At 37.9% G+C, this 24,110-nt stretch overlaps 1 protein-coding gene across 9 annotated transcripts in view; it reads right to left on the reverse strand.

Moving 5' to 3' along the window:
- auts2a (activator of transcription and developmental regulator AUTS2 a) overlaps positions 1 to 24,110 on the reverse strand; it is a 607,281-nt gene that overhangs the window by 316,337 nt on the left and 266,834 nt on the right. For all 9 annotated transcript variants that reach the window (XM_074671763.1, XM_074671761.1, XM_074671762.1 and 6 more), the window contains one exon: positions 3,380 to 3,481. In XM_074671763.1, the coding sequence (XP_074527864.1) occupies positions 3,380 to 3,481 (102 nt within the window). The remainder of the gene's footprint in view (positions 1 to 3,379; positions 3,482 to 24,110) is intronic.

The raw sequence follows: 24,110 nt of genomic DNA on the forward strand, positions 1-24,110 counted from the left end.
ACAGCAAACCTTATTACTTCATCAGAATAAACATGTTTATTCACTGGACTGCAGTAGACCAACCATGAGAATGAAGGCACAATCCTCCTCATTTATTTTTATTTATTGATTTATCTAATTTTACATTGCTCTGATACTGCATACATGTTGAGCATTGTAAGGTGGTGCTGCTTGGTTCGTCCAAGGGATGGAGCGGTTTATGAAACAAATCCAAACTGTCTTTCTTTGTTTCACTGCTCAGTTTGGAGAGTGTGTAGTCCTAAATTATGCATGCACAACCCCCTGATGAAGGAGTACAGTAGGACAGTTGTACATGGTGAGTGGAAACGACAGTCAGAGGATGTCAGTGGAGTCATATGGTTTTGCTGTAAGGGATCACTTCAGATTCAGTGTGAGCGATGATAACGATGGTGGATTGTTTCCAACTTAGCAACTTTGTCACTACACTTAGTGACTTTTTAGACCCTGATAGCAACTTTTTTTTTTTTTTCTCAAAAAAAGTGCCAAACACAACTCTAGTGACTTTTCTGGAGTTTGGAGACTAATGTGAATACATGTTTTGACCTCAATCTCCTCAATGAGCAGCAAGTACTGCTGTGAGCCCCTGTTTACGCAACATTTCATCTGAAAATGCTAAAATGCAATCGAAAAAAATGTACATTCACACGAAAACACTGAGGGACTGAAAGCGCTGTAGTAAGTATGCCAGGTCTGTAGGTGGCACTTAAACTATTAGTTAGTTAGTTTTTTATTTTCCGGTCATTGCACAATCAAATACACTTATTTACATATATATAAATATATCCAAACATATATATATATATATATATATATATATATATATATATATATATATATATATATATATATATATATATATATATATATATATATATATATATATATAGAACCGCCCACACATAAATGTTTTCTGACACATATACAAACATACACATAACCGTGTGCAGTATGTACTTGGTAGTGCTGACCGAAAGGGTTTAGGCTGAAGTTGAAACTTATAATTGCCTAACCCCCGTAGTTTTTCAACAAAAACAATTCAAGATGGCGCAAACAATAAACTGTCTATTTAAGTCTTCAGTTTTAGACACCGCCGAAACATAGCATTATAAAACAACTTACAACAGCAATCATGAGGTGATTAAAACAATAATAATTAAGAAGTGACAACATATCAATACGATTTTATTTATTATTTATCTATTTATTTATTTGTACTAGATCTCCATTAGGAGGCTAATTAACTTTAATCGAGTGCTCTATAATTTTCAATAATTCTTGATTTGAAGCTTTTTTAAAATGCACTAATAGTTTTGGAGCCTTTAAGTTGTCCATCTAAGTTGTTCCATAGATCAACCCCTCGAACAGAGATGCATCTACTTTTCAAGTTAGTTCTAATTTTGGGTTTATAGAAATTTCCAGAATCTCTGAGACTATATCTATTTTCTTTTGGTTTGAACAGATCTTGGAGACTGTGTGGAAGCTTTAAGTTGTGAGCTTTATACATCACAACAATAGTGTTAAAATCAACAAGATCATGAAATTTCAATGTATTATATTTGATAAACAATGGATTTGTAGGGGCGTAGTAATCAGAAAAATGAATGATTCTAATAGCTTTCTTTTGCAGCAAGAAAATCGGTTGAGTGTTTGATTTATAATTATTCCCCCATATTTCCACACAATAATTAAGATATAGAAGTATGAGTGAGTTGTACAAGATATAAAGTGCATTTTGATTTACAGAAGTTTTTATTTTATATAATGAAGCGATAATTTTTGATATTTTAGTTTTTAAATTATTTATATGCAATTTCCAATTAAGCTTGTCATCAATATTAACTCCCAAACTGTCTTTTCCAGAAGCAGCTTTTGGGAGATCTCCACTGAAGTAGAGTTGAGCCGATCATCAGGTGTACTGGTGAATGCTAAGTGCAGAAGTGGAGCAACAGATGCACAGCTTGTATAAAGACAGTCAGCAGATTCAGCAGATTCAGCAGCACAAGCACAACACGGTAGACCGCGACGATCGTAACGATGACAGTACTACTGTCCTGTTTACATGGCAACAGTGGCGGCAGAATTTCAGAAAAATTCCACTTCAGAGGCCATTTAGCCGACTCTCAGCAGTCTCCTCCTGCTGCAGCCAGAGCAAATAACTGCATTCAAATAAATAGAGGAAGTGCACATCTTACTATGGTCACTTCTGCCAGTCCCAAGCCCAGATAAAAGAGGAGGGTTGATAATGTGACATGAAAAAAAATCCACTGAAGAAATTTAAAGTTTTGAACATATTTACGGGGTAGTTTACCTGCTTTCAATCTCTCCAACATCATTCCTCTTTCCTACAGCGTCTATGACAGCTACGAGCAAATGGCTTGTTATGCAAATGAGTTGATGGCACCATTTAGCGACTTTTAGCAATACCTGGGTTAGCCAATAGAGACTTTCCTTGCTAAGGGGTTGGCATGTTGAAACTAACAGTGTGTCACTCAGCTATAGTGGTGTTTGAAATGGCAAACCGCATCATTCTTTCAGGTTCTACAGGACTTCACATGACAAAAAAAAGAAAACTGTTAACGATGGATTGTTGGGATATATGGTTTTCTGGGGTGTTAAACACGAAAGCAGTGTACACTGAACCGAAAACTGTAATATCCATCATCAGAATTGGGATAAGGAGATTTCTTTCTTTAAAATGTGGGTGTAAAGAGGTCTTTTGAAAATTTAGAAAATTCAGTTTTGCTCATGTTTTATAAGGAATGAAATACATATTTCAGACTGGTTGGTTGGTTATTGGAGTCCATTTTTCATTTTGTACTTTCAGGGTTGCATGCTTTTATTTGGAGAGAAAAGGAAAGAGCAGAAAACCTAGGGTGAGCGTGGGCACCCTCAAACACCCTCCACACACTCTCAAGCTGTCTCATCAAATTAAGGCAAAAATCCCTGGAACTAAGTTCTGTTAGAGTTCTAAAAAACAAAAATGTCCTTTTTCATGGGGATCTTAAAATGTTATATATGTTTTGTTCATTTATAACACTTCAAATCAAGCCTCTAAGTGTTTCTGAAGTTAGTTTTGGATGTAAGTGAGACTTGTCAAAACAGATAAATCATTTAGTTTTCAACAGATGACTTTATTTATGCTTTGTTCAAAGTTCTGCCAAATATCTTGTTTTTATTCCTCATTAATTCAGAGAGGGGCTTTATTCAAAATACTGATCCCATGTGTGTGTTATCAATTTATGACCCTGAAGGAGAAGTGTGACAGTTTTCTTTGAGAGGTGTCGTAGTTTTTGGACGTGTTGAAATGAAGCCCGACAGTCTGCGTCTGAAGCAGAGAACGTGTTTTTGATGTACTCACATCTGTCAGCCTGTCTCTGGAGCTGCTCCTGATGGACGGCTTGGACCCTCCGCTCACACTCTCGCTGTCGCTGTCCTTACAGTTGTTCTGGCCCGGCTTCAGCTGCCAAACACAAAACACAAGCAGACCAAAGGTTAACAACACGAAGCAGAAGTGTTAACACTGCAGTTTGGAGCTTTACACGGATAACTCTGACTCGGGAAGGCGTCCCACAGAAATCGCTTCATGAATATGTGAGAACTGGCAGGAGCTGCGGCGCTGTCTCTGTAAATCTGTCATGTTTCTGAGCCCATTCAGCGGCCATCACTGCGCTTGCCAATGATAGACGCCATCTGATCTCGCAGTATGAGACTCCTCTCAGCCCACGATACAGAGAACAGGGACAAAGACCTCTCCAGAACCTTCAAATGGAGCCGCTATCCTTTCCAAGCAGACACCACATGCCGAGGCAGCAGGAGCTCAGCAAGTGTCATCCTCTAGACGCTCTGTTCGAGATGCAGCAAAATGACAAGAATAAAGCGGAGGACGTGCCAATCTGCGCGCGTCTGAGGCCCTTCAAAATGTGGGGGACAATAAAAGACTCTTGGGAGTGCTGAGCTGAGTGGAAGGAGGTGGGGTCTGTACTCCCCGTCCAAGTCTGCGATTGATGTCGTCTGAGGCTCCCATGCTGCTACTTCCAGACCAGACAAACGCTGCAGGTTTCATTTCAAAGCACATGAAATACGGCTTTATGGGACAGTGAATGCAACACCCGCTTTGCCACCTAACAGAGCTGCACACACAAAGGAGCTGGACTGGGAGATGTTGGCTCTCCTCTTTGACTCCACAGCGAGGGGACATGAATACAGTATATGTTTTAGTCCTCCTCTTTCAGGTACCGGCCATTATTTCCAGCGATGAAAGGGCACAGGTTAGGGGGATACGGAGAGAACCCTTGAGTTGAGCGGGTAATTAAAATGAAAATGTTCCCTTTTCTGCAGCCATTAGCGGTGTGAAAGGAATCCTTTTCCTTGGGAGAATTGCATGATGGGTGGAAGGCGGGTGGATTTGCTACAGTGCTGAACATGATAAGAGAGTTTGAGCTCTGGGAGTGCCTGGTGGGCCTGTTCCACTCACCAGTGTGTCTATGTGCGCCGAAATGAGGACTGTGGAGAGCACATGAGGACCAAATGTGGCACACACACACACAGATACAGACACACACACAGACACATGCATACCAATGCCCTGCGCTGTGATAGCACTAATTACCTCCAACACATTCTATTCCCACAAAAACCAGGGCACATTTCCCCCTTTTCTCTTGTAAATGCCAGTTTGTCTGAGGGGAGTTTACATATTTTTAGAGAGAAAAAGGGAATAATATCTCTTCCACCCTGCTCTGTGAGCTGATCCTTGAAGAAAAGGCCAGGGACGATGTTTACGCCCCGGTCTGCGGCTCCTTCATCAAAAACATGTTGACCTATAATATTTATTAACCAGACGGTGTCCCTGCTGAACACACCGGGCAGTGCACACCAGCAAACTCATGCATTTATGAATGTGCGCATACACACACACACGTACACACATACACACACACACACACACACACACACACACACACACACACACACACACACACACACACACACACACACACACACACACACACACACACACAAAGACTTCAGTGAAGGCAGCTGCTGAATCACATATTCCCAGACCAAAACCAAACTCATATTTGGTGAGATTTTAATAAAAACACACCCAGAAATTTGGTGCAGAAGACAAACTTTGAATACTTTTTTTTCATTTAAAATGGGAGCAGCATCAAATACACCAGTGCAACCAGCATACCAGTATGAAAAACTGAGAGAGGTTTTTTATTGTTTGTAACCAGAAAATGGTATTTAGGAAAGCAAGAAACCTATCTCATGCCCAACACATTTCACATACCACTTTCACTTTGGGATGGGTACCTTTCATATTTAAAAAAACACGGTACCAATTCCTGTTACCATGCAATCGGTATTGTATCGGTACTCAACTGTACCAATTTTCTGTACTTTTGTGTGTTTATGTGGTAAATAATATCTATTTGTTTAATGATAAAATGTAAATTCTTTTTAATTTAACATATTAATTCTTCAGTATATAACCCTGTAATGCTGAGTTCATGTCCAGCAAGGAAAATCACCTACTCTTCCACTCCCTCACAGTGACAAGGATGCGTTTAGGTACCTAAACGTGGGACCTTTTGATTTAACCAGAATTGATACCCGGTACTTTTGACAGAATTTGGTCAGTACTAGTGCTGCACGATCTGGGGGAAAGGTGTGATTTGCGATTAGGTGGACAATATTGCGATTGCGATTGTGCTTGCGATTTAATAAAAAAAGTTGTGTCATGATGAGTCTACAGACTTGCTTGGTTATCATGGAAAAAAATCTGAATTGCATGTGCTGACATTGTGATTGCAATTGCGATAACCTCTTTTGCGATTACGTAATTGCATGTGCTGACATTGCGATTGCGATTGCGATAATCGTGCAGCCCTAGTCAGTACCTATAAAAATACCTAATTCAGTACCCATTACTACTTTCACTGCATCATTTTTTACCACTATTCTCCCTTATAAGGGCAAAATCACACTTTAAGGTTAACATCAACAGACTACGGAGCAGGTAAGCACTGGTGGGTGATAGTTTTATTGTGAGTATTTAAATCTAAAAACAGTAAGAAACCAGCCATGTAATGTTTGTGTTAGTAAAGAGGCTGTGAGTCCATCCATCAGCTATCTCCACACCAGCGTAGGATCATCGATCCATGGGTGGAAGTAACTGGTTACATTTACTCAAGTTACTCTGATTATTGTACTTAAGTATTTTTGATATATATATATATATATATATATATATATATATATATATATATATATATATATATATATATATATATATATATATATATATATATATATATATATATATATATGTATATATATATAGGGACATAGTGCATTTGATACAATCCTTAATATGCGTAGAATTTGAATCAATAGGCATTAGCAGGATAACCCTTAAACTTGCTGCTCAACCATTTGGTAGAGCACTTTTTGAGTCTCTCATTGAAAATATGTTAAACTGTGTAAAACCTGATTTTGCTTCTGATCTTAGTGCTTTAGAAAAATAAATAAGATGCTGCAAATAATAATAACAATAATTTAATACTTTTTTTTTCTTACATGGAACTTAAAAGGTCAACACAGAAAGAGATGTTCTGACATTATTCGGAGCTTATATCAACCCTCCCCACTCTACAACCCCTGATTTAAAAAGAAGTACTAAGGACTTTAAGGAGATTTTAAAGAAATGACTTTAAACTTGTACATTTGCAGAGTTCTACTTGTACCTCTAAAGTTAAATTTGATCAGAGTAACTTCTTTACTTTAAAAGAAAATCTTTGTATGCTTTAAACCCCAGCATCCATCGTACATGGAGCTGGCAAGAAGCAATAACTGACTGTGATAAGAAGAGCGGCACATCTGCAGGTTGCTAAATGGAGGAACACAGGTGCAATCTTTTCTCCCCTTTCAGAACCTTAAAAAATGATATTAATAATAAAATAAAATTTAAAAAAGGAAGGGGAGGGGGTTATATTCTGGATTTAATGGTAATCCAGTAAGAGTAGTAGATATGTAGAGATGTGTCCTTTATTAATCAAAGTGGAATAAAAAGTGACTCTGCAGTGATAACACTGCATAATCACAACAGCTGTATCCAGGCTTATCTGAGGGAAAGTACAGCATGAAATCAGAAATCTTGCACAAATTGAACAGTGTGTAATGTCTGAAGAACACGTCTAATAAAGGCCTTCCAATAAAGAGCAGCTCATCTTTCAGGGCTATTACATAGCTCGGGACCTGATTACACAGCTATTTGAAAACGTACCCCTCAGCTTGTTCCCTTTAATTTCCCCCTGAGCTCCTTTAAATTACTTCTGTGAATTGTGTTTTTTTCTCCTTTTTTTTTGTCCGCGCTCTCCTTTCTGAGGCTCAGATGATGGATTCATTTCTTTTTATGGTGTGATTAATAGATGACTTGAGCAAATGGAGGGACTACTGGTGGTCAATGCCATCAAAAAGTGAAGTTGAGATTTAATGACCTGCTGTCTGGTGATAAATCTAAATGTGAGGTGTGTGAGAGTGTGTGTGTGTGTGTGGGCAGTCTCTGTGACCTCTTCTACATCAATGCTGATCTGATCACTCCTGCTTATTACAGCCTGTAAGTCGTTCTATATATCTTTATAGCCTGTTAAACTCAGCTTCAGTCTTAAACCTCCTTTAATGAACATCATTCCACATATTCACACTGTGGCCATAACCCCCTACATATACAGCTCAGGACAGAAACTCAAGTGCTGTAAGAGTTTTGATCTGCTGCATTTGAGACTCACAAACAATATAAACATAGAGATTGAACAAAGTTAAATATTATCATCACATTCTGCATTATGTGTAAAAGAAAAGATGATGAGTTATTAAATTCAGGAGAGACAAAGTGAAATATTCACAGTTAAAGCAGCATAACAAGATCTTACTGTCTGCTTACAGCTAAAAGTAAAAAAGCTAGCTTTTAATGTCGCCAAGCATCTAGGCCAATTTAAGTAAGTGGTGTTATCCAACAGTAGTGTTAGCATGGTGATGGTTGACTGTTGATAATAGCTGTTGACCAAAGTTGATACATTTCCTCTTTACCTCTGCATATAAAAGTGCTAGGCAAAGTAACCAACATAATAAAAACCACAAACAAGTTCTCGACCCCAGCTAGAAAAAAGCTATCTGATATGTTGCATGGTACACAAATTAGGCTTCTTATGTCAATATTATCACTGTCTGTAAACAAGAAGATTTATAACATATTTCAATGCAATTTTAAAAAACTTTTGTATGTTGAATGACACATTATTGATGGTATACTACCATTTGGAATATTGGGATAAATATCTAAGGGCCTGTCGCCACTGACAGAGTGTGATGCACCAGTAGTGCCCACAACCTCAGGCAGTGGTGTAAATATCGATGGTGCAACTTCTGCAGCAACACCAGGGCCCAAACGGCACCAGGGGCGCATGAAGTCAGAAAAAGTTGAAAATGTAATGTATGTGATGGGTTGTTTGTGTTAGATAAATGGGGATGTGTTACTGTTACGATGGGTTGTTTTGTGCTTGAGAATTACAAGGTTCAGTGAATGCATCTAATGCAATGGGTGGTTCTGCAGCCAACGTCTGTGGGTCCAATTTTGGGCACAGTTTTTTTTTTTTTGTTTGTTTTTTTGTTTTCACCAGGGCCTAACACCATGATATTGTGCCACTGACCTTGGGCCTGGTCTACACTTCTGAGTAAAACCAACTGGGTACCCTATACTGGGTACTGGGTATTTTATCTGCACTCTCCTCTTTTAATTTAATTAATCATTTTTAATGTTTTATGATGTGATTTTATGCAATGGTTTTATTTTGCCTATTGTGATTTTATTTTATGTTAGCTGTAAAGCACTTTGAATTGCCTTGTGTATGAATTGTGCTCTACAAATAAACTTGCCTTGGCTTGCCTTGCCTATACTGTAAGTACTGTAGGTCATAGCCCTTTTGGATACAAAAGCCTAAGCACGCAGCTCTACATGTACATCCTTTAAAATGTAGTTAGCCCCGTGATCAGTTTGCATAAAAGGATTATGTTCCTGTGTTTACAACATTTCCAAATTTTGGCACATCAGCCGTACACGTCATCTCCTCAGACATCTCCTCCTGCTTCTTCCTTGTACTAGTTAGTGTGTGATATGTCAACATAACAGCCTCAATACAACATAATATTCTGAAACCCGCTGGGAAAAAGAAAGCATAAAGTAAAAAGTGTTGAAGAGTGACGCATCACATTGACAGAGAAGTATATAGTGCTCACGACTGCGTCAGCCACTACAGAGCAGGATCAACATAAATATAAATCAGGGTTCACTTCCGCACATTTACTGAGGACTTCATAGTTACTTCCAAACTCTCTGCATATTTACTTCTCTTCCAGTATATTCAGAAAAGTATTAGAGGGATCATGTCCAGGCATTTGCAGCAGCTGGGACTGGCAAATTCAAGCTATAACAATATTTGTCTGAATATTTTCTCTTTCACTGCTGAAGTTGACAAAGATGATATTGGAAGGTTGGCCTCTTATTGACTTTGACTGGATGTTGAGGGAGGCGTGACATTGATACTGAGGATGTGAAACACTGAAAACACTGAAGATGCTCACCTGTAAGTGTTTAATATAGAAACAAAGCGGCTTAAAGAAAATGCTACCAGTGGACACAGGCCCCTACTGCAGCATTTAGAATTTTATATTTAATTTTTTATTTTAAAAGGCACATTTTTATCGATGTGCTTTTAATGGAGATTCTAGCTAAGTGTGTTTTAATTGTTGAAATGCTGTATTTATTTCATTTTATTTTACCTTCAACTTTTTTCTTTCACTGTACCTTCAATTCTTATCTATGGTAGCTTGAATCTGTTTTAGTGTTTTTATTGTTCTTATTTGTTCATATATATATATATATATATATATATATATATATATATATATATATATATATATATATATATATATATGATATAATTTCTTTAGTCCCTTACATTTCTCTTTATTATTCTTTGACATCTCTTTTACTCCTCTTTTATTTATTTCTTCTTGTTTATCTCTTCCATTGATTGGTTCATTTTGTACAGCACTTTATTATTATTATTATTATTATTTTATATATATATATATATATATATATATATATATATATATATATATATATATATATATATATATATATATATATATATATATATATATATATATATATATATATGATTATTATTATTATTTGCATTATTTGTCATTTAAAGCAAAACAACACTGATGCCAAAGACAAGCAAACTGTACAAAGGTGATCATGCAGTGACATGAAAGGGGTGATTTTTCACATGTTAATAATAATTTACAATAATATACAGTAATATATTTATAGCTTTTCAAATACATAATTGAATTTGGGGAACAGAAAATATGTACTTGTAGTGGTCAGATCTCTTTATAAGAAGCATGGTTCAGTTTTAAGATAATTAGCAGAGAATAGACAAGAAAAAGTTCACCAATGTCCAAAACCTTCAGTACTGTATGTGTCCAATTTTAAAATGTGGAAGTCGTTTTGAAACATTTCCTATGCTGGTGGTTTTAATTATGTCTGACTTCAGGAGGAGGCTCTGAACCTGTGCCCTTGAACAAGTGTTGTTTTTGATTAAAACTTGGCCTGATGTCTTTTTCAGCCTGGACCAATCAGAAACAGACTGAAAATAACAAGTTGTTCCTTATTTTTATGATTGCAGACCTGTAATAAGCAGTTTTATAACATCGTTTGAGCTTCCCACCCTGAACCTGACACCAGAGAGGAGAGTGGCTGCGTGAATATGGTCAGTTACTGTGCTTAACAGATGAAGCATGCGTGTGCAGAAGCCCCCCGACTGCATGGTGCTCTGCAGAGAAGCACCAGCATAAAGACATTAATTAAGGGGCAGGTTGAGGCATACAGACACATTTATTTAACAACCTCACTATATCTGCACAGACTGGGTAAGAAGTGGCTCTGCAGGAGGATAACAAACAGATGGTTTTAATATTCCAGAGGCTAATTTCACAACAATTAAAGACACAGCAAGACATTAGCATCTAATGAAACATTTAAACTAGTAGTAAGTGCATCTGCCATTAATTCCCACACAGTGAGGTCTTGTTTTCCCGCAATCTGTTCTGTGTTAGGGGATAAACTTTTTTTTTTCTCTCTCCCTCTCTCGTCTCTTACCAGTCAGAATTTACTGAAGTGGAGAATCAACAACTGTTTTCAATCAGCAGTCAGCATGATGCTCTGGAAGAGTGCAGCCCAAACCTCAGCATGGGACAGATCAGCCCACAAATAAGAAATCATTTTACATATCTTATAAGTCATTTAACAGAAGAAGAAGAAGAAAAGCAGGCGAAGCTGACAGTGACTGCTCAAAATGTTAATTTGTTTTGTTCTGGTAGGCCAATGATGACAACTGAACATCCTCTTAAACCGTCTTCAAGTGTCAGTGTCGCGGTTGTGAGTTTCAAGTGCTGCTCAGAGCCGAGCGAAACATTGTCTAAGTGTTTCACTGCCTCTGGAAACAGAATGTTTGAAAACTATTTTCATTTTTTTTTTTTTTTTTTGAAAGGAACATGACTGTGACTTCTCTGCAAATGTGACGCAAACCACATAATAAGTCAATTCATTGCACATCAGTACAGGTTTGTTCAAAATGTAACAAGTTTAGATCTGTATCACAGTGTGAACAGAAACGGAGAGGAACTTATGTGACTGTATTTGTAGATGCAAAATGATTTTTTTTTGTTTTTATACACATAAATTATGTGCTGTGTATATTTAACAGTCACAACAGATGTTTGTGTCTAATTTCAGGAGGAAGAAAAAAAAAACAAGAGTGTATTTCCTGTCTCATTATTGTAGCTTCTTTGAGGCTTGAATTTCTGTGAAGCAATTTGATTAAAAACCCTCAATTGATATTTTCTTTTCATTATTTTCAGTATTATGCTGTTATTATTATTGTATTTTTCAGACATAAAGCCATAAAGAAATTAAAAAAAAATGTATATGCATGAAAAAAGGTGGGAAGTTATTGGGAAAAGTTCACACATTCATTTGACTGTGGGAACTGTGTTCGTAGGGTTGAAGGCATACATAAGCTACATCCTTGTGCCCAAACAGTTCATGTTTTATCAATCCTGCGAACATTGGGTAGCATTTTAGGAAAATGTTCCGTAATTCCTTCCATTTGGCCTCTACTTTATGATTAGTAAAGAAAAGGAGAGGTCTTCAACTTTAAGAACACAGTTCCCACAGTTAAACATGGTGGTGGGAGCATCATGCTGTGGGGCTGTTTTGCAGCATCAGGTACAAGGAGCATTGTTTAGATACATGGAATCATAAAAAAAGAAAATTACATGGAGATAGTCTGATTTTAAAAGAGGGGCTGATAATTTTGGCCTCAACTGTATACTCAGACAAGGCCTAGGCTCCACTTAAGTCTGCTTTTTTTGTGGCTAAAGTCAAATCATGGTCCTGGTGACAACTTCTTACTGACGAACCAAATGAATCATAACACAGTTATTCATGAACAGATGCTAGGTAAAAACTCAATCACAAGATTCACCATGTTCCTTATTTCCACACAAGCTGCTAACTGCTCTTTTGATATTCTCCTTCAAAATAAAAGCTTACCAAAGACCAAATTACTACACTGTTTTCAATATATGACAGTATTCTCATTACTTTAACGGCTTCAATCTTTTAGTTCTACAACTCTCTTCCCTAAATATAAAAGCTTCACTCATGTAAACACAAAACTCTCTCTAAACCTTTTTTTTTTTATCTGGCTTTTAGCTGATTATATTTATTATTATTTTGTACTTTATTTTAACTTATTTTAACTGTTTTATTATTTTTTAGTTCAGATTTTTTAATTGGAATTCTCCGTTAAATGCTTTTCCTTATATTATCCTATTTAAGCTGATTTTACTCAGTACCTTGTGTTACACTTTCTCATTTTACCATATTATTTATCCAACTTTTAATTTATATTTTATATTATTTTATTTATTTATGTATTTACACATTTACTTATCTTACCCTCTAGTATTTGAGTATTTTTTATTTTTATTTATTTATTTTTAATTAATTACTATTCTAGTTTAAGCTCCTGTGTTTCCTGATTTTAATTCAAGATGGCATTTCCTCAGTCCTCTAATTCTAACTCTGTTTTCTGTCAGAATTTCCGTTTTATGTCTTTGTGTGTGTATTGAATGTGAGTTGGGGAGGGGGGATGGCAGGGGTCTTATCTTTATTTTTTATTTATTTATGTATTTTAATTATGCAATTTTCTGCTTCTTATTCTAGTTCTTGCTATGTTATTTTATTTTATTTTATTTTTTGCTGTAAAGCACCCTGTATTACAAAGTCCTGCAAGAAAATTGCTATCCAAATAAAGTTTGATAGATTGAATATTTGATTAATAAAAAAGACTTCATTCTTCTAAATAAGAACTGTATGTTACTTCTACAATCACAAATGATGATCCTGATAGGGATGTTTATGTATGTGTCATTGAAAACGTGAAGCAGATCTGTTCCGACTGCTCTATACCTCTTGCCCCCTGGTGTATTTGTGTGGCAGTGTATGAGTGTGTTTTTACGAGCTAGGTTTTTTTTTTTTTGGTTTACCGTTGAAATACCTGCCTTAAATTACAATGCCACAACCAAAAATGGATCTCTGTTAAGGTATAACAGACACAGCATTTGACGTTAAGTCAAATACGTATCAGTCCAACCACCATGTGTCTGAGTTAAGGACAAGAAACAGTAATCGCCCGGAGTTCTTTAAGCTGGCTGGTGTAGTAAATGAAAACAGACAACTTACCACTAGAAAACACAAAAAGCCAAAGAGACAACATCATTCTTCCAAAACTACAACATAAATCTGTGAGCTGTTGATAACTTCATCCTTAAAGTCTTGGTTGATGAGGTTTTCCAATAATGTGTCAACTGACAACTAGTTTATTAATATCTTTGTCGTAAAGTCATGTTCTTATAAAAAGCCAAACACTTACTCCACATTCTTGATTTTCAAAGAATCACAGCGTGTTAGAGGGAAGGGTTGAAAGAGTGCACCCCTCAGTCATTCTTTTGAAGGTTAGGAGTAAACAAACATCTTTACAGCAGCATTATTGGAGCTGCCACATGAAATACCAAAGGTGTTATTGAATGTCATGTATGCCTCACAAATACTTATCTTGATATGTCTACCAAAGCAACCAAAGGCCCGTTGTAACAATACGAGGAAATTCATTAAAGAGGAAAAATCAATGAGGAATGCTTTTCTTTTCAGTGTTGTTGCTGGTGCCAGCAGAGGGTGAACAGGTAGGGAGAGGGGGCTGTTAGCAGGTGAGGATTCCAGTGAGGTGATGAAGAAGCCCTTTGTACAATGGAGGCTTAAAAATGAGTTGATGGCATAGACATTATGAAAGATAACATCATTCCAATTCATTTTAAAATAAAGATTCAAAACACAGAAAAGAAGATGCTTTGTTTATTATTAGATAATGCTCTTTATTGTTGTCATGCAACTTGTGATGCCAGGGTTTTGTTTGGCTCCTCATTTTTGTGCCATTTGAAGCCTTCATGAACTCAAAGAATTTTGTTTTCAGGTGGTGTCAGGACCAAGGCCCATTTATGCTCAATGTTGTACAGATACTGACAGAGCCTTCTGTCTGTGCTCTGTGTTCATTTCAGCGCATTTTTGCTCGTTTCCGTGAAGCTTACAGATAAACCGTGGGAGCAGTGTTGCTGCTACTACCTGATACAAGGCTTTCGTGAGGCACGAAGAAGAATTAACAATGGCAGAACTTTTGTGATGTATTTAACTGCCTCACCGACCAATGCCTGCTACAATGTCGCCTCTGTTTTTGTCTTTTATGCAAGCTGTACATAATTAATACCTCCTCCACAGTCGCCGTTATTGTTTTTGAGTTTCTTTGTCATGAACTTTTGACTCTGGGCTGTCCCCCCTCAGTGGATGTTATGGCCAACCGCTATGCCAATGCAAATGATGTACAGAAGTATGGGGTCAGTGACGATAACATCATTTGAAACAGATGGATACTTTTACAAACGTGGAGAAAGTATGATTGGGCCTTTAGGGTGCCAGAATATCAGATTTTGACTCCAATAATTTGATCAAAAACTACCATATTAACAACATGTTTTAACTATGATAAATAGAAACAAAATGAAAAACAACTTGTGATAGCTCCTTTCCAGCTGATATTGTTGACAGGTAAGAAAAATCTAAATGCTAAAACATCTTTTTAAAAGTTTACCTCTGTCTGCTCTACCTGTTGACCTGACCTGTGATCATTTCTACACTGTTAAATATCACTCAGTCTGTACAAATATAAATAAATAAACAAATATATATATATATATATATATATATATATATATATATATATATATATATATATATATATATATATATATATATATATATATATTTATATATATATATATATATATATATATATATATATATATATATATATATATATATATATATATATATATATATATATATATATATATATAAAATTTTACTATTATTGTTTTTTGCAGCATCTTTGAGTCCTGGAAAGTGCCCATGAATGTAATTAACATTATTACTATTTTTATAGCATATTTGGAGAGTATAACACTTTTTGTTTGTGGTCCTGACCAGCAAAAAAAAAAAAAAACAGGAAAGGAAAAGCGATAATCAGAGCAAGTACACAAAGAGGCAAAATGAAAGCACGCTGACCATATTGAAAGACACATAAACCAAACACAAAAACAAAGAGAAGTTTTGGCTCCGGCAATGACAACACAGTTACAGGGCAGCAGGGCAGAAGATTATAATCAGGTTGTTTTGAGAATCCCTTCAAAGTTACAACAAAAGTTTTGTTTTGACTTCACTGTGCACAAGAACATTGTGTTAAATGTTACAAACCTACAAACAAGCTGATGAGCATATAGAGGTGCCATGGAAGCACTACCCACACTTTAATCCACTTTTTCCTTTTTTCTTTTGGACTGTAAAACTAAAGTATTTCCATATTTGGGACACGACCTCTACTGCCCACCCCGTTTGAATTCTTATCCACAAAAAACATCCACTATAAACTGGAAGAAGCATATTGCTAGAATTAGCTGCTGTCTGAAAGTTGTATTTTAAACTCCTCTAATCTGGCCTAACTTTCCCTACCTATCATAATGCTGTTAATTGGGAAATTGTGCAAAACTAGTCCAAGAAAGTTTAGTTGTGAGTATCTTATTCAGACACTTAAAACCAGTTTGGAGCTCAGAGGAAGCGGGAGAGGGTAACGTTATGAGGTTCCTGGTTCAACACAGTGCTCCTGAAAGTGTGCTACAACTGCTCCTACAACATTGTCTTGAACATGTGGAGTCAATTATTTCCTCACTTACTGAAAAGTGCTCACCGTTGCCATAGTGGAATTTTACAAGTGTATTGACCTATTCTCAAGGGCCACACTACAGACTCAATGCAATCAAGCACAAAAGTAGGCCTGCTAACATTTGTAACCACAAAGGCCTTTTTAAACAGAGCCATACACAACACAGCCTGCTCCAGCCAACACACCCAAAACCCCCAACCCTCATCCCACACAGAAAAAAACACAGAGAGGACATGGAGAGAGCTGGGCTCAGTTTTCTGTACTGGCCTCTGAGGGATCGCCATCGGCTCCTGGTTTCCCTTAGTTACGCACAACAGCAGCTGTGGAGCTGGGCTGTAATAAAACCTGGAACAATTTAACGGCTTTTATTGTTCTTCTGCGGCTTTCAGAACAGCTAACCTGTCCTCTCTGGATCTGGCAGAGAGAATCCCACTAGGGCAGCAATGAAAGAGGATCTCATTTACCTAAAAGCGCTTATAAATTTTTAATTTGCTTTAACAAGTAAATTAACAAGTCCCTCATTTGGGAAGTTTTATGGCTGCTTGCCACTGAGGGAGGACCATGAAAGTTTTATAGATAATCCACTACCTAGGCTATGTTGCTGATAATAAATTGTCTATTTCCTGCGGCACTGTCGGATCCTCTTGGTTTCCACTGACTACACTTTGAATATCTCCTTTATGCTGCCTTCACAGGTCTATATACCAGGGCTATTAAAGAGCCTGGGTGCTTCACGACTCAGCAGTTAAAATGAACAACTTGAAGAATTTCTGTCGACTTCATACAGGCACTCTAGCACTGCCTTAGGAGACGTTGTAGCTAAACATTAGAGCACATTAAGCATAGCTAATTATGTCTGTACCAGCCTGTACATCACATCAGCCTCACAGTGAGCCCATCGAGAAAAAAACACCTCAGGCAGCTCGACAACAGCATTTGGAAAGTGCTGGGCCTGTTTAACTCACAGAAGGTTTTATCTGTGGAGACTGTTGCATAGAAAATATAGGAGCTGAGGGTTTGTCAGGGCCTGTGAGGAGGCGACAAAGAGCCTTGCGTCATCCGTCTGACAGTGAGTGTGTGGGCGAGCCCACCAGCGTGGCCGCGCTCTGACCCCGCGCTCGCTGCTTTAACCGCCACGGACAGGAGCCCTGCCTGGCTCTCCTCGTCACCCATAACCCCCTCTGCCACCCTCGCTCACAGCCTGTCACTGAGCATCAGCGCTTGGCCTTTATTGCCCCAGATTTGTTTACTGTTAGAGCTCTGTGTTATGTGAGGAAGTCATGGGCGAACAGCGTGAAAATACCTCTTTTTATGTTCGTCGCTGAAGCTTGGATGCCGTGTTTTCTTTCACCACTGTGTCCCCACTGACGCTTCAAAAGTATGTGGCATGTTTATCCTCAATCCTGATGTTTCCCTGTGGTTATGATGTCACTCACAGTTAGCCAATGCAACTCTTTTGCATTAGTAGAAACAGTTGGAAATTTGGGGTATCTATACTTTACTTGAGTAGTTTTTTTTTTCCGCTAACTTTTTACTTCTACTCCTTACATTTTCAGGCAAGTATCTGTACTTTCTAGTCCCCACATTTTAAAGATAGCCTCACTACTCCTGTTTCATTCCAACCTATCCTAAAATCCCATCATCTGGAAAGAGTGAATTTGATTATGTATAGATGAGATGTATAAATGCAATACCAGACGTAATAACAGAAGTACGTAGCAATACATGAACATGAACAGGCAGAGACTCAGGATTAGGGATGAACTTTATGAACTTAGGGATTGGTACCTTTCACATTTGAAAGATAACGGTACCAATGCCCAGTAATTGGCAGTCGATACTGGTACTCAAAGGTACCGATTTTCTGTACATTTTTGTGTTTATGTGGTAAAAAAGTATCATTTTTTTTAATAATATATATATATATATATATATATATATATATATATATATATATATATATATATATGTATAAATTTAACATATTTGTTCTTCAATATATAACCTTGCAATGTTGTGTTCATGTCCAGCATGGAAAACCGCCCTCTCTTCCAATCCCTCACAGTCACAAGGTTGCATTTAGGTACCTATACATATTTCCGTTTGATTTTTTGTGAATCAGTACTTGGTACTTTTGACAGAATTCGGTCGGTACCTATAAAAGTACCTCATTCGGTACCCATCCCTAATTTTACTCCAAAGTGACTAATAATCCAGAAAGTATGGTACTTAGTACATTACTGAAAAATTACTGATGCAAATAAATATTTAAGCAGACGGTGTTTCTAGCTAGATTTAACAGTTTAGTTTTTATCTTTTCAATTAATCGTCAACCTTCACAATTTTCATTAAATTCAACAATAAACTCCTCTTTTATTACCTTGTTTCAATAGTCTGCATATTTTCATATTTAAGGAGCACAACTGTTTCAGAGCTGAATACCTGATCTATGTAGTCTTTATTTGAGTGTGCACAGGGGTCATTTACAATTAAAGAGGTTTTAAACCTATTTCAAGTAAACTTTAGCATGTCATCCTCCACTTTAATCATATTAAACCAGACATGCACTGATCTGTCAGTGTCGATTTCCTTAATTTTGGGGTATTGGTGATCTTATATACATCCAGGAAGGTCTGACATCCAGCCATTGTTGCTTTTTGCTCTGAGACCTAAAACTCAAGACACTTTATTTGTTGTTTAAGTCAACCTGTTTCACAGGTATTGTTCAAAGATTTTTACTAAAATAAGATTGGAACATTGAAGGTATATGCTGTCAGTTATAAAAAATGAAAAATAAAAATAAGTATAGGCAGGTCAGGCTTTTTAAAATCGGTGATCAGTGATTGGCCAGAAAAAGTTGGTTGGTGCACCCGTTTTTTAAACATAATTATCCAACAACAAAATTGTGGCGAGTGAAAATGCTGAGTGGCTAGTAACTCTGGGAAACCACTAGCCACAGTGGCTGGTGAGCCCTGCTTCTATCTAAACTCCTACTAGAGTAATAAATGCGAATACTTGACACCTCTGATTAGTACTAAGGTATGTTCTCATGGAGAGGCTCCATTTCTGTTCAGTCCTTTTGTGTTATTGACTGGAGGCAATCTCTGGCGACCTTGTCAGACATCATTTCACAAGCAGGGGAGAGATCAGCTAGAACTCTGACCAATCTCTGGCCTCAGAGTAGACTTTTCTTGCCTCTGTGCAGGAATGTGAAGCCAAAGCGAAGAGATGAAGCCACCGAGGACGAGTCACAGCCGCCTAGGGGTGAGAGCATCCTGAGAGGACTTGGAGGAGGAGTGAGGGGAAATGCAGACCCTGGGGGATGTGGTGAGGGGGGTAAACGCAGTTGAGAGCACTGTCTTGATCTCATCAGTCATCCTAAGGACTCCATTTCCTCCACCGCAGGCTGGAGGCTACCTCAGATTGTGGCTGCATTTATATATCGCCATAAATCTCCGATCTATGACGACATTACAGACAAATCAATATGCTTTTAACATCCATCCTCGGCCCTGCGTTGCAATCACCCTTCTCCCTCTTCACAAATGGTCATATAATGCTGTAGTCGGGCGGATTGAGTTATGGGGACAATTCCCAGATTTAATAATGAACTGAGCAGGTGGAGAAAAAGTGAGTGGTGGTGAGTGGGTGGGGGAAAATATAAGAGCAGCAGGAGACCTGTGCTCTCTCAGATCATATCGGAACATCTTGTTATAGTAGCCCAGCGTGGCAGTAAAATAACCTTCCTGCCCACTTTACACACCCCTGATTCCATGAGCTATAACATTTCCCATGTTCAGCTGAAAAAAAAGACACAAACTATGAAACCCTACTCCCAGAATGCATTGGGAAACAGATGAAGGAGGGGGCTTTGGCCGACCCTCGGAGCTGCCCAGTTGAGCGCTCATCACCACATAAACTACTCATCAAAGAAATTTGCGTGCAATTAATTACATGATTCCCCAGCTCTTCAATCTGTGCCTCAGAGTCGTTACTTCAATACTGCCTTTCAGGGAGCCATCCAACTAAAGCCACAGCCAGTGTGCCAAATCATGACTCCCCGGGCTGGGCAGCCTCAATAAAGAGCGGTATGGAAGGGGAAAAAAAGACGGCGAGAAAAAGCCCTCTCCTATCGGCTTGCAGGGGCTATCATTTCTCTCTTTTATTGCCATTTATTTTCCTCCAGGAATTCACTGCCAGTATATTGGCAGGCCTTCCAGTAGATGGAGGCAATGAAATTTAGCGCAGACACTTAACACTGGGTCAAGCCTTGTGTGCGGCTCATGTGTGGTGGTAATATGATAGACAAACGCTTCTAGTTTAGGGAAAGGCGGCTTTTTTATGTTACAGGAATAGCAGCGGAGTGCTCACCGTGACATAATCCGAAAAAAGGAAAACGCAAAACTATACCCTTTAAAAGGAGATAGAAGGTGCAAACACTGAGAGTACATGTGTGTGAGCCAGCTGTGGTTATTTAAGAGCCCCAGACTAAATAGGTCAAAGCTGTGTCATTACGAGTGAGCCTGAGGTGGGGAAGTAATGCAGGAAATAAAAGCTGGAAATCTCAAAGCTAATTGAGGTTAATTAAAAAAAGATCCAACTAAACTACTTAAGAGATAAAGTTCCTTAATAAACATGTTATCACATGACTAATTTACACTGGAACAGCTCATGGTGGAGTGTGATTTAATTTTACGCACATTAATACAAATCTTAGCAAATAAAACAGGCAAAAGTTATTGATTTACATAAATCATTCCATATTTTAAGAGGAAATGCCGTCTCGGGTGATCCCTTAATCCGAAGAAATGTTTCATCTGATACTCAAATTAACCACCAAGGGCTTAAATTAAGAGAAGCAGGATATGCCTGATGAATTTACCCATATAGATAACTGAGGAGGGAATCTGATTTGATTTTCTTCAGGAAGATTTTGGGTAAATGAGTTTACAGAGTTATTATCTGACCTCCTGAAAGGCTTAATAACAGATACTGCATGACTGACAAAGTAAGTGTCTTTCAAAAGGTAAATCCAAACATATTCCTTATTAATAATTTCATAACCAGATGGTTGTACTTATACTTCATACCAAGTCAGCTAGAGAGAAGTCGACGTGAGGAGCTGATGGTGTTCCAGAGTTGATAAATGTTCCAGCTCCTGAGGTTAATATTAGCCTCCGTGCTGGTCACCAAATTAACACCGCGGCCATGTTTCTCTTCGAGTTGGAAGCTGGAATGATATGAAGTTTCACTGCCAATGCATTCTAGGTATTAAATCACATGGTTGAAGGATATCTGACTATTATACCCTCTATTCTATAAATAATCAACTGAAAAGACAACAGGAAGTTAACACTGGGAGACAAACTGTGTCATATTCAAGTTAAAACTAATTCTGTGTTCGCTTATTTGACAGGATTAGACAAATCTGAAAGTTTGCATTTAGTCATTTTCAAACTAACATAATCCTTAGCTGTCTTATCTTAATGTTCAACACTGGTAACGTGAATTTTAACCTGCTTTCAAGCCAACCAAAGATGGAGGCACATTCACAGACTGCAAAATATATGTAAGCAGTATCCATGACATCACTCATTTGTCACAAATGCAGAGTTTTGAAGACTATTGTCGGCAGATTCCATATCAGAAAAAATGAACCCAACTGAGCTCCAGGCAAAGAATCAGGTCTTGAGCCTCTTTGCAGACAGCTGCAGGGTTAGTCAAGTCACCTCCGTATCTACTGTTGAAATAATTCTTTTTTTTTTTTTTTTAGCTTGGTGTGTATGTGGGTCACTGTGTTCCTGCAGTGAGCCTTAGGTGAACCTTTGAAAAGCTGCAGTATTTAGCACTTCTGCATGGGCTTCACTTTTAAGACTGGGTGGTGCTGCTCAAAGTGGATGCAGTAGCCTGTTGCTCCATGACAACAAGCAGCATTATGATGAAAAAAGACCTTTTCTGTCCTTTAAAAAGGGGAGTTTGAAGCCAGAGTCTATACAAAACATACATGCAAAGAAAACATAAGAGTATATATCTACACACCTCACAACATGAACATGACATGCACATTAACATACGCAGCTAACAGCAACCAGAGCACAGATACCTAAAGCTCCTGCTAAACTGTCTGTCTTATTGATGAGTCATTCATGAACAATTTCCTCAAAACAAATCACATGCCTGAATGAACTGAACTGAACTGAGTCTGTTACTCAACAGAGTCGTTCATCTCTCAACTGTGCTCTCCTCTCCCCGTCTCGTGCCTCTTTCCCTAGACCAAAAGAGTTGTCCGAGACCACCCTCCCTCTCCCTTACATGTCAGTGATACTTACTGACTGAACCAAGGGGGTGGAGTCACTCAAGCCTGCCCCCACAGCTCCCTCTCATCCCTCCAAAATCATGGAAGTAGCTTAGGTAATATTCCAACCAACATTTAGGCGTACATAAAATGTATATACTTTTCAGAGCTGCTGTCAGTTTGCTAACTGTTTATATATCCAACTTAATTTCACTCAGCTGACAGTATAACATCGACTAATTTGTTGTTCACTGAACGAGAGCTCCGATACAAATCACTCACTGACTGACTGAGAGGGAAAGCGATTCAGAGCCTTCGTTCAGTGAACAAATCACTCATTGACTGACTGACAGCCGTTCACTGAACATACTGAACAGTGGCTCTGCCTCCAAGTCTCTCTCTGTCTCTCAGTCAGACAGTCAATGAGTCATTTGTTCACTGAACGTACTGAACAGAACAGTCAGGGAAAATAAACGTGACTGTTTACAAACCAATCTCTCTGCTCATTGGCTTATGTTTAAGGAGAAGTACTGAATTATTTGGTAAATGAAGCTTTTGGACGAATCACTTCACCAAATTGATTTTACTGATTCAGTAAACTGAAGAAAAAAAATGCTTTTCCCATCACTAGTCAGCCTGTCCATCGGAAGATCTCCCAACCAAACGTCACCTGAAAATTAGTAGAGGACAGGCGACTGCAATTGATATCTTCCACCACAACCTTGGATCCTAACACTGAGGTAGCCAGACAGTTGAGTCTTCATATTCTTACTGCCTAACACTACCAAATAATGAAATTTACTTTAGCATTCTTCCAAGCCAACAGAAACATCTTAAAAATACCTATTTACCAAAATTTACCAAAGTCTTTCCTATTTGAAGGGTACTGCATTTTCTTTCATTGATGTTTCCTCTTTTCTATTTTTCTTTCTTTTTTCAGTTGCTGACCGATACAGAAGCAGGGGCATGGGGGCGAATCGCCAGATAACCTCAACCAACATGACTCACAACCTGGGATCCAGCAAGGACACAAGACCATTTGAGCTTCACACCCTCAGCATGATGTCAGAGGAAAATCACTGCCAGAGGAATTTGGTGAATTGCCAAAAGAAATCCAACAGGTGCTCTTCATCTCCAGTTCTTGAATTAATAATAAACAGGATGAGTTAACCCCACGCCCTGAATGTTTCCAGATTAGGACTCCTTCAGCAGGATGCTTGTCCGCCCTGTCTGTGGTTAAAAATGTTCTTTTTTTTTTTTTTTTTTTTTTTACATCTGAGGTTTCCACTATACCTTACAGTCTCACTAATATGTTGTGG

The sequence above is a fragment of the Halichoeres trimaculatus genome, unplaced genomic scaffold (assembly GCF_033239565.1).
Source record: "Halichoeres trimaculatus isolate MK-OKI-2021-1 unplaced genomic scaffold, fHalTri1.1 fHalTri1_scaffold_6, whole genome shotgun sequence".
Lineage (NCBI taxonomy): Eukaryota > Metazoa > Chordata > Actinopteri > Labriformes > Labridae > Halichoeres > Halichoeres trimaculatus.